The sequence below is a fragment of the Mesocricetus auratus genome, unplaced genomic scaffold (genome assembly GCF_017639785.1).
Source record: "Mesocricetus auratus isolate SY011 unplaced genomic scaffold, BCM_Maur_2.0 contig_12553_pilon_obj, whole genome shotgun sequence".
Taxonomy (NCBI): Eukaryota; Metazoa; Chordata; class Mammalia; order Rodentia; family Cricetidae; genus Mesocricetus; species Mesocricetus auratus.
In genome coordinates this window covers 1-12,031 of record NW_024434114.1, presented here as the reverse complement: position 1 = coordinate 12,031, position 12,031 = coordinate 1, and the positions used below count along the sequence as shown (strand labels likewise).

Genomic DNA, 12,031 nt, shown 5'->3' with positions numbered 1-12,031 from the left:
TAAGAACAGTTAGGAAATTACTGCCCATGTTTAACTTTAAACTGAACTACTAGTGCTAATCTACCATTGTGCCATGCTACATTATAGGGAGTGGATATGACTATAGCTCCTGAGTATAGCTCAGAACATCTCAAAAGCAGAGATGATGAGGAGCACAAAGAATATTTTACCACTCCAAAATTTATTTCCACTCAAGAAATTCTGTTACCCACATGTCAGAAAATTGGACAGGACTTTGTCATTTTTAGCTGGGGATATGACCTAATCCAAACACATGGAAGTCAGAGTTACCCATGTGGGTAGAAAATCCCCCTATGTAAAATAAAATTGGATGCTGCTCATCAGCTGGTTCAAGAACAATTGTAGCCGGGACATATTGAAGCTTCCACCTCCACTTTGAATGTAACTGTTTTTGTTATAAAGAAAAAAATAAAGAAAGTGGTACCTGTTACAGGATTTGCGAGAGGTAATTAAAACTCTGTTGGTTATGGATGCTGCTAAACCAAGAATGCCCACTCCAGTAGGAATCCCAAAGATTGGTTCATTTCTTTGTAAAAGGATCGGATGTTAATTTTACCACTTTCAACTCCTCTCAAATTGCCTAGTTAAAACAGAATGGAAAGATGGGGAAAACCATGAGGGTCTTTTTCAACCTTTTTGTTTTAATTCCAAGATGGGCTAGAGCTGTACTGTCACTAGAAATTTCAATTAAGGAAGTTTCATTTCAAAAACAAATGACTTCTTGGAGAAAAAGGATGACTAAAAGATATATGTATGTTTAGTATGTATCATGTGGCCACACCAGTGTGTGTGAAAAGTGATGGTAAAAGCCTGATTTTGAACCAGTTGAATTGCATTGGATATTAATAAAGTATATTTTAATAGCTTTGGATAGTTAAGAAGCTACCTAAGTTGCTTTTGATATAGCCATAAAGATCATCCAGCCTGTTGATTTGTTATCATGAAAGGTTGATTTAAGTCCTTAGAGGCAGTCAATGAAAAGTAACAGAAGACTACAACATAGCCTAAAAGCCAAATAAGTCTTTATGGATGATTCTATACAGATCAGCCAAGGAAAGTCTATAAGAATTCTCCTAAGTTTTTATGGTTGGAAAAGGAATTCTAGAGCAAAAAAAAGGTTTTGAGAAGAAACCTCAGGGAAACTGTTGCCCTGTTACTTCTACAAAGAAATCATTGTAGATACAAATTTGTAAATGTCAGATAAGATACAAATGAGGCTTTATCCACCTGAAAGAGATTTATAGATTGGATAAGAAAAACAAATTCTTACAAACTGCAACTAATTTTCAAAAGTTATTTGGGACATTGTATAGATTCCCATCTTTGAATGATTTTCAGAATTTTTTGGTAAATATTCAATGGTCACTTATTTTAGGTAGAGAGAGCTCTGCATTCTCATAACTTTCACCATTGAAATGACAGATGCCTGGGCGGGCGATTTGATTAATCTAAAGAGACTGTTCATTAAAATTTTCAAACATTGAGTTATACCCACAATATTATCTACGACCATTAAAAAAACCCTTGAGGCCTATTTCCTCGCTATTTATGGCAAATGGTTGTTATTTATATTGCACAATTTGACAAATTAAAATATGTGCACATGGCAGTTGAGAGGTATTCATGTTTATTGATGGCCACTGTACAAATGGGTAAAGCTACCATTCATGTGTCAAAAGATAGGACAAGTCAGGAGTAACGTCCTGAGTCCCGAAGTGATTCATTAAATCAAGCACTCCTCATTTCAATTTTTTAAAATATGGATGCCAGTGAGCAATCTGCTACAGACAGATTCTGGCATGATGGAACTCGAGGGACTTTTGCTCAGGTCAAATGGAAACATCCATGCACTACCCAGTGGAAAAGACCAGATTCTGCCCTAATTTGGTGTCACATGAATTTTGTGTTTTCCTACAGGAAAATAAGCTCCGTTTCTGGCAGAACATTTGGTGTGATGCATGGATCAGAGAAAACATGGATCTGAGACTGTGGGAACATTCTTAAGCCAGTTTAACTGAGATCCCCTGATCCAGTGTTCCTGAGCCTTGTTGTCATCCATTCTACAGGCTGAGAAAGAAAGAAAGGAAACAGTTGGTTCGAGATTTCCAGTTTCTCAACAGATCTAGTGTTCCTCATGGAGCCAAAAAAACTAGACACACTTTGAAACACAAATTCGATTTCCAGTTTTCCCTTTGGGGAAAACGAACACATTTAAACAACTGGACACTGGTATGGACCATGATGAGTGGCTAAATCCCCTTTTCAGTTTTTGAACAGGACATGAGCACTTACAAAGTTGTTAGAGAGATGAAGTGTAGGCCTTGGGAGTTCATTTTACTGAAATCCACCATATGCCAGTGTATGTCTACACAGATAGGTAAGTGTTCCTCATGTGGCAAAAGAGAGACTTAGGCATCACTGCTGGGGTGACTGTAGTAATTTATGTTTCTGCTACAAGAGCAATTTTATCTGGGTCTGTCACTTCACAGTCAGTAACTACAGCCAGCACAGTGTATAAAACATCAGGGAAAGTATCAGATTCTCTCAGTACTCTTATCTCTTTAAATAACTTAATCCAGGTAGGAATTTACAATCTTCATCAACAATCATGTGTAATTGTGTTACTCCTGACAAAGTTTATATTCATCAATTGTGCAGTCAAATTAATGGGATAAATGAGATCCGGGATCCTCCATCCTCTGGAGAGTTCATATGTAGGGGAACCCAGATGGCATACAACTTAATAAAAAATGGGCTATGTACCCATCTTTGCATCATTTAGCCATAGGAATTGATAGTATATACTTCATTTCACTATAGTACCTTGGTACTAGGCAAGCCCAGGCTCTGCATCCATTGCTCAACAGAAAGCTGCTGCTTTGAATTCCTGCTGGTACCTCTATCTCTTTCACGGCTCCCTCCACGGGTCCCTCTCTGGGTGCCGCCACCACCAAAACTCAAAGAGCCACGGTTTCTTGTCATGCCACCTCTGTTCATTTTCTGTGCAGGTCTTCGTGGCGTGTCAATACGTGATGAGACGAGCTGAATGTTCATAGGCTGCCCATCTAAAGGGACACCATTGTACTGTTTCATAGCCCTCAGGGCATCTGCCTTCTGTTCAAAATGCACATCTGCTTTCCCTAAACATCGTACAGAGCGATCGTAGTGCACAGCAGATTTTTTCAGTGTTCCAAACTCTGCGAAGAGTTCCTGAATATCCACATCTGACACCTTGCAGTCAAGTTTTGACACCAACAGCTTTCCACTCATCTCCATGCTGGCTTCATCCCAGAAGCCTCTGTGGAAGAGGTCCTCCTGCCACTTGTCAGGAAGTTGTTTATTCCTGTTGTAGGGAGTCAGCCTGTTCCTGTTGCTGCCTGTAGTGCTGCCAGAGACACAGGTCCAGTTCCTCAGAGGCCCAATACCTCTATTACCCTGCATGGAGGCCTGCATGGACCATCGGTGGTCGCTCTGGGAGCCGGCGTTGCTGCAACACCGGCCTCCACCATGAGAGCCTCGCTGGCTCTGATTAAGCTTAATGATGTTATCCAAAGACATATCCATTTTGTCGGTCATTGGCGGGCACATAATCGGGCCTCCTTTTCTCCAGAATTCTAATTCGTGTTAATAAACCTGGAATCAGATATCAGGGTGTATACTTAAATTGGATTACAGACACTTGTTCACACCACACGGTTTATAACTCATTTTCTAACTGGGAAAATACTGTAACCTAGAATCATGAAACAGCATACTGTGCTTTTCCAGGCTCAGGAGTGCGACATTAAGGACTCAGCACAAAAATACAAATTTCTTTTTTGTTTTCAGAGAAATGTTCTCATGATGAGGCCCAGGTAGTTGTAGAACTAAGCATGGTGAATACATAGCCTGTATCTCACTGAGAGCTAGCTGTCTTTGCCTAACCAGTGGTGAGATTAAAGTTGTTTGCCACAAAGCTGTCAAAACACTCTTCAGAATGTTATATTTACTTAAGAGTGCATATTTCTCAGAAGAAAAATTAATGCTAGGTAAAAATTTCCATTTTAAATGTCAGTGGTTACAACTATGTCCATGGAAGCCAAAAAATGGTAATTTTGGATTTGATTACATTTCCTGGTTAGGAATGCCAAGTTCCTACTTTTATGTGCCACTGTTTGAATAGGGAAGTGATTTAACATAGAAGTGAACATGTATGACTGTATCCTTAAAGAGGTTTGTACTTTCTATGGTAGCAAAGAGAACTGTTTGCAAATATCAAGGTATAAATTCATGTATTCTACTAGATGGTTCCATAAGAATATTTTTGCAATGATTGTCAATAAAATGGGAAGAATAATCAAGTTCATATAATGTGAAATTTATTCATAATGGTAACACATACACAGCAGAAATTCAGTGCCAGATTTCTTATAAACATTTCCTGTCACTGTGCTGATGACTGGTGACTTTCCCATGACTCCTGACCAGGAACCTGTGGCTGTGGGTAGTTTTTGGGTCACACTGAGTATCTGGACATTTCCTCCACATTTAGGACTCTAACCCATTATTCCCCTCATTACAGGCCTAGAAGTTCTACCTGTTCTTTTGTTCACTTGGTATCCCAGAATCCAATGTCTTTGACTCCTCTGCCTTTCTCAATTCTACAATCTTTCCCTGCACACTTCTAAAATCCAACCCTCTCCCAACTTCTGTATACATGTAAATGGCCCTGAAAAAATGCACCAGTCACTACTGCTGAATCAGTCTGTCTTCCATACAACTCCAGCTGTGAGATACACTTGAACTATTCTGCACTGATTCCCCACACACTTGCTGCCACCCAATACAAGAACTAGAAGGTCTCTGTGCCCCAGTATCTGATCCCCACAGTTAGTATGAATCCTTTAAATAAAAGATGGGCCGATTAACCTTGACTTGGCTACCATATTCCTGGGCTACATTTTACACCAAAAGATAACAGCTAAACTCAGAAGCCAGTGTCTCATGGCCAATACAAACATGACAAGCCAAAACTAATTACTGCAATTGTCACTTGGGGAGACACATTTCAGGAACTTGAATTCTGAAAATAAGACTCACGCCTGAAATCCCACCACAGGGAGGCACAGGTAGGTGTGAGGAGCCGCCCTCACTATCGCTATTGCCGTTAGAAGATGGCGCTGACATCTGCTGTCAGTTGGAGTTAACCGTTAGAAGATGGCGCTGACATCTGCTGTCAGTTGGAGTTACCGTTTAAGCTGTGCCTCACCCGTCATCTGGGGTGATGTGCAAACCACCAATCCCGGCTCTACACGTCTCACTCGGAGCTCCTAGGCTTATATAAGGGGCTGGGTTTCTTAGCTTGGGGTCTCCCTCTAAGAAGCTGATCATCTATCTCTCAAGATGCATTAAAGCTTTACTGCAGAAGGATCCGAGTGTTCTGCGTCGTTCTTGCTGGCGAGACGGTAGCGCGGGACATCTGGTGCCGAAACCCGGGAACTCTTCAACATCGCCGGCGCCGCGGGAGACCCCTCGGAAGACGGGGCGGATTCAGAACTGCAGGGACGTAAGTTCAGAGAGGTATGCTTTATCCTGAACACCCCCTTTCTCGACTTTGGCCTTAGTTTGTCATCACCGTGGGACGGGTCAGTGGAGGCTTTGGTGCTAGTCCTGTTTGTCCTTCTCCTTCATCGTGGCTGGTGCTGACAGAACGGTGCTGTCAGTCTGGTGCTGTCAGTCTGGTGCTGTCAGTCTGGTGCTGTCAGTCTGGTAACGGAGTTGAGCGCCGTTTTTAGATAAGCCGCTAGCGCGATGGGGTTGTCACAGTCAGTGGTTACTGCCCTACAGACTGTGCTAAAACAAAGAGATCTTAAAATTGCACCACGAACACTTCAAAATTTTGTGAAGGAGGTAGATAGAGTGGCACCATGGTATGCTTGTTCCGGGTCCCTCACTGTGGCCTCATGGAACAAGCTAGGTAAAGAACTAGACAGGAAGCATGCAGAAGGAGATCTCCACTTAGGTACCAAAGCCATTTGGAAGCTAGTTAAAAACTGCTTGGAGGATGAGGCCTGTCACCCTGCTATAATAGAAAGTCAGGGAACCTTAGAGGAAGTTCAGGATAGCATGTCAGAAACTGAACGGAGTGAGAGAATGGGAGCTCGCAAAAGGAAAGACATGTCTAAGAAAAAAGGCCCTCCCAAGAAGTTAAGAAAGGGGAGAGAAAGAAGGGAGTGATCATTCACCCCTAACAAATCTAAGAAAAAGAAAAAGCCAGAATCTAGTCTATACCCTACAGTAGAGCTAGAAGCCTTGGAGCTAGATAATTCTGATTCTGACACTCTGTATTCTAGCGAAGAAGGTGGTCTAGAGGAGGAGGTGGCACGGTATGAGGAAGAAAGATATCACCCTGATAGACACCGGCCACTGAAAACAAAAATGAATGTGAGGCCACCGCCTATAAATCCGGCGGGCTCACGCCCCTCAGCGCCTCCGCAGTATGAGCTTCGGCTGAATACTGGTACTGACTCCTTTTTACCTTTAGAGGAACGGAGAAAAATACAAGTAGCTTTTCCAGTATTCGAGAATGCGGAAGGCGGAAGAGTACATACCCCTGTAGATTACAATCAAATCAAAGAATTGGCCGAATCCGTTCGTAATTATGGGGTCAATGCTAACTTTACCACATTACAGGTGGAAAGGCTTGCTAATTTTGCCATGACTCCCACTGACTGGCAGACGACAGTGAAAGCAGTGCTTCCCAACATGGGACAATACATGGAATGGAAGGCTCTCTGGTATGATGCAGCCCAGGCACAAGCTAGAGTTAATGCCACGGCTGAAGATGAGAATCAGAGGCAGTGGACATTTGAAATGCTGACAGGTCAGGGTCAACATGCCCTTAATCAAACCAACTACATCTGGGGTGTCTATGGTCAGGTGTCGGCCGCCGCTATTAAAGCATGGAAGGCCCTCACAAAAGGGAGAGTCCAGTGGACACCTTACAAAGATTGTCCAAGGACCCCAAGAGCCATTTTCAGACTTTGTGGCCAGAATGACAGAGGCCGCCAGTCGCATCTTTGGTGATTCAGAACAAGCTATGCCCCTGATTGAGCAACTTGTCTATGAACAAGCAACCCAGGAATGTCGAGCGGCTATCGCCCCTCGCAAAAGCAAAGGTTTACAAGATTGGCTCAGAGTGTGCAGGGAGCTGGGGGGACCCCTAACCAATGCAGGACTAGCTGCCGCCATTTTACAAACGCACAGGTATAGAGATTTATCTAGTCGAAAAGCTTGTTTTAATTGTGGGAGAATGGGGCACCTTAAGAAAGATTGTCAAGCCCCTGAAAGAACAAGAGAATCGAAGCTTTGCCATCGTTGTGGTAAAGGTTATCATAGGGCTAGCGAATGCAGGTCAGTCCGGGATGTAAAGGGAGGCTTCTGCCCCTATTGAAGAACCCAAGGTACCCCAATCAAAAAGCGGGTCACGGGGCCCATGGTCCCAGGGCCCTCAGAAATATGGGAACCAATTTCAGAAAAGCAATCAAGAGGAAGTAGAGGTTTCCGAGGAACCCCGGAATGGACTTGCGTGCCGCCTCCGACTTCTTACTCATGCCCCAAATGAATGTTCAACCGGTCCCAGTCCATTCCCCTGGACCTTTGCCCCCTGCCACCATTGGGCTTATTCTGGGCCGTGGCTCCTTAACTTTACAGGGACTCATTATATATCCTGGAATTGTTGACCCGTATCATAAAGAGGAGATTCAAGTTCTCTGTTCTAGCCCTCGGGGTGTATTTTCTATAAAGCAGGGAGATAGAATTGCACAACTGGTGTTGCTGCCCTCCCTCGGGGATGGAGAAACCTACACTTTACAAAAAAGGGCTATGGGATCTTCTGGAAGTGATTCAGCCTATCTGGCTATACCCCTAAATGAGAGACCTACAATAAAATTGTTAATTAATGGAAAAGAATTTGAAGGGATAATGGATACGGGAGCAGACAAAAGCATTATTTCACTCCATTGGTGGCCGAAGTCTTGGCCCACTGTTGTTTCATCTCATTCTCTACAAGGTCTTGGATACCAGTCCTCTCCTGCCATCAGTGCCTCAGCCTTAACCTGGCGGAATGCTGAGGGCAAACAGGGATGTTTTACCCCCTATGTGTTGCCACTCCCTGTAAATTTATGGGGACGGGATGTGTTACAAGCCATGGGCATGACCCTAACTAATGAATACTCCCCCAGGCATCAGCCATTATGGCAAAGATGGGGTATACAAATGGTAGAGGCTTGGGTAGGCAAGAACAAGGCAGAATAAAACCCATTACGCAACACGGAAATCGGGGTAGAAAAGGACTGGGTTTTATTTAGGGGCCGTTGAGGCTTCACGACCCATACCATGGAAAACAGAGGAGCCGTTATGGGTCTCTCAATGGCCTCTATCCTCTGAAAAATTAGAGGCTGTCACAAGATTAGTGCAAGAACAGGAACGGCTGGGGCATCTAGAGCCTTCTACCTCCCCATGGAATACACCAATTTTTGTTATTAAGAAGAAATCTGGGAAGTGGAGATTACTCCATGACCTGCGGGCCATTAACAATCAGATGCATCTTTTTGGCCCTGTTCAAAGAGGCCTTCCTTTGCTTTCTGCACTTCCTCAAGATTGGAAGCTTATTATTATAGATATTAAGGATTGTTTCTTCTCTATTCCACTTTACCCACGGGATAGACCAAGGTTTGCCTTCACTATCCCTTCTCTTAATCATATGGAACCAGACAAGAGATTTCAGTGGAAGGTACTGCCGCAAGGCATGGCCAATAGCCCAACAATATGTCAGCTGTATGTGCAGGAGGCTTTGGAGCCAATTAGGAAGCAATTTACATCTTTAATCGTTATCCATTATATGGACGATATTCTTATTTGTCACAAAGAGTTAGATGTTTTACAAAAGGCTTTCCCCATGCTGGTGGCTGAATTAAAACAGTGGGGATTAGAGATTGCCTCAGAAAAGGTTCAAATTGCAGATACAGGCCTCTTTTTGGGCTCAATGATTACTCCCAAAAATATAGTTCCTCAGAAAATAGAAATTCGCAAAGACCACTTACAAACATTAAATGATTTTCAGAAACTTCTGGGAGATATAAATTGGTTGAGGCCCTTTTTAAAAATTCCATCTGCTGATCTAAAACCCCTCTTCGATCTCCTGGAGGGTGAGCCTCATATCTCCTCACCCAGAAAATTTACCCCTGCCGCCCACCGAGCCTTACAGATGGTGGAAGAGGCCTTACAGGAAGCACAATTACAACGTATTGAGGAGTCACTACCTTTTAATCTGTGTGTTTTTAAGACAGCTCAATTGCCAACTGCAGTCCTGTGGCAACATGGACCATTACTTTGGATTCATCCAAATGCTTCCCCTGCTAAGATTATTGACTGGTACCCTGATGCTGTTGCACAGCTCAGCTTCGCGGAATAAAAGCAGCTGTTACACATTTTGGCAGGGATCCTGATTCCTTGATTGTGCCTTATACTGCTGCACAAGTTCAGACCTTGGCAGCCACATCTAGTGATTGGGCAGTTTTAGTTACTTCCTTTTCAGGACAAATTGATAATCATTTTCCAAAGCATCCAATTTTACAGTTTGCCCTAAACCAGGCTATAGTGTTTCCACAAGTGACAGCTAAAGACCCACTCCCAGATGGGACTGTGGTGTACACTGATGGATCAAAAACTGGTATGGGAGCTTATGTGGTCAAGGATAGGGTTATATCTAAACAATATAATGAAACTTCACCTCAAGTTGTAGAATGTCTGATAGTACTGGAGGTTCTTGAGGCTTTTCCAGGACCCCTCAATATTGTATCAGATTCCTCTTATGTGGTTAATGCAGTTAATCTCCTTGAGATAGCTGGAATAATAAGATCCTCCAGCAGAGTTGCTAACATCTTTCAGAAGATACAAGCTGCCTTGTTAAATAGGAGATTTCCTGTTTTCATTACCCATGTCCGAGCACATTCTGGACTCCCAGGTCCCATGTCCTTAGGGAATGACTTAGCGGACAAGGCTACAAAGCTGGTGGCCGCTGCCTTGTCTACCCATGCACAAGCAGCAAAAGAATTCCATAAGCGCTTTCATGTGACGGCTGAGACCTTGCGCCGTCGTTTTGCTCTATCCAGGAAAGAGGCTAGGGAAATTGTTACTCAATGCCAGAATTGCTGCGAATTCTTACCTACTCCCCACATGGGAATAAACCCACGTGGCATTAGACCATTGCAGATGTGGCAGATGGATGTTACTCATATTCCCTCTTTTGGAAGGCTTCAATATGTTCATGTTTCTGTTGACACCTGTTCTGGCGTAATGTTCGCCACACCCCTAACAGGGGAAAAGGCCTCATATGTGATTCAACATTGCCTTGAGGCCTGGAGTGCTTGAGGAAAACCCAGAATTTTAAAAACAGACAATGGACCAGCATATACCTCTCAAAAATTCCGACAGTTTTGTCGGCAAATGGATGTTACCCATCTAACTGGCCTACCTTATAACCCTCAAGGACAGGGCATTGTGGAACGTGCCCATCGTACACTCAAATCATATCTGATTAAACAAAAGGGAGTATTGAGGATGTTCTACCCTCGGTACCAAGAGTTGCTGTATCCATGGCACTTTTTACCCTTAATTTCTTGAACTCTGATGCCCAAGGCCACACTGCGGCCGATCGCCACAGTTTAGAGCCTGATAGGCCAAAAGAAATGGTAAAATGGAAAGATGTCTTGACTGATCTCTGGAAAGGCCCGGATCCTATTCTTATAAGATCCAGGGGAGCTGTGTGTGTTTTTCCACAGGAGGAAGAAAACCCCCTGTGGATCCCTGAAAGACTCACTCGAAGAGCTCCTTCACAACTCCAGAATAAGAAGGATGGAGGCCAAGTGGGTGATGAAGACTCTCCTACTCGGGATGATGGTTCCTAGTATGATGGGAGAGTTACGGTGGGCCATCATGTCTACCTTCCCCCTACCGATGCCAGTGATGCAGAATGCCCAGGTGTTCCCTAGATTTTTCACAACTAATAGAGAGTTGGGGCTTGCCTTTTGCCTTTAGATCCTCAGATACAGAGTTTTCAGGATGAGAGAACCTTGTCATTAGTAGGAAGCTTGTGCTTTACTGTGATTTCTTCATTAAAGGATAATTTTATTCATATGGATCCAGAAAGATCTAATGCTAATCCTTTTGAATTAATGGAAGCTGTACTGATCTTTCTCCTATGATAGTGAGAAGGGACAGATTACTTTTGATTGGAAAGGGGCATTAGGCAACAGTCTGAGTGAGGGACAGAGCTATGGATCATCTGATTGGTCCTCCTCCAATGTTAAGTATACCCCTTTTAAGAGAACTAATTATTCAGCTGCCCTTTATTTGGGTTGTGAGTAATGATACCTTAGGTAAGAATCAGAAAGAAATAAATTGCTCTGCTTAGAATTGTTTTTATGCATTATGCTGGGATGCTATTAAGCACCCTTTTGCTTTGGTAATGCGCATGCCTCGATTTGTTCCAGTTCCTGTTGAGACGCCAAGTAATTTGAGTTTGTTTAGGGAAAAGCGAGATTTTTGGGATCTCTGCTATTATTGTGGGCCTGATAGCCACCGCCGCGGTTACTGCTTCGGTTACCGCCTCGGCCCTTGCACTTTCTGCCACTGTGCAGACAACTCAAACCATTAATGAACTATAGGCCACTGTGACCATGGTCCTAGATAAACAGGCCACTGCCAATTCTCAGATACAAGGAGGCCTGATGTTGGTAAACCAACAGATTAATTTGGTTCAGGAACAATTGGATATATTGTGGCAGATGGCCCAATTGGGATGTGAACAAAAGTTGCCTGGCCTTTGTGTCACTTCAGTACAATATGAGAATTTTACAAGAGCAGCTAACCTGTCACAAGCTCTGTCTCAACATTTATTACAGAATTGGACTTTTGAGTTTGAGCAGACACTCCGTGAGTTGAGAATGGCGATCCTGCAAGTGAATTC

At 43.3% G+C, this 12,031-nt stretch overlaps 1 protein-coding gene across 1 annotated transcript; it reads right to left on the bottom strand.

The window, feature by feature from the left end:
* Positions 1 to 2,835: 2,835 nt before the first annotated feature.
* LOC121138556 (THO complex subunit 4-like) lies at positions 2,836 to 3,609 on the bottom strand. Its single transcript, XM_040741235.1, has one exon. It carries the CDS (start codon positions 3,607 to 3,609, stop codon positions 2,836 to 2,838), a length of 774 nt encoding a protein of 257 aa, XP_040597169.1.
* Between the last annotated feature and the right edge of the window lie 8,422 nt (positions 3,610 to 12,031).

Coding starts and splice junctions, on each gene's coding strand:
- LOC121138556 (XM_040741235.1), bottom strand. CDS start 3,609: ATGTGCCCGCCAATGACCGACAAAATGGATATGTCTTTGGATAACATC.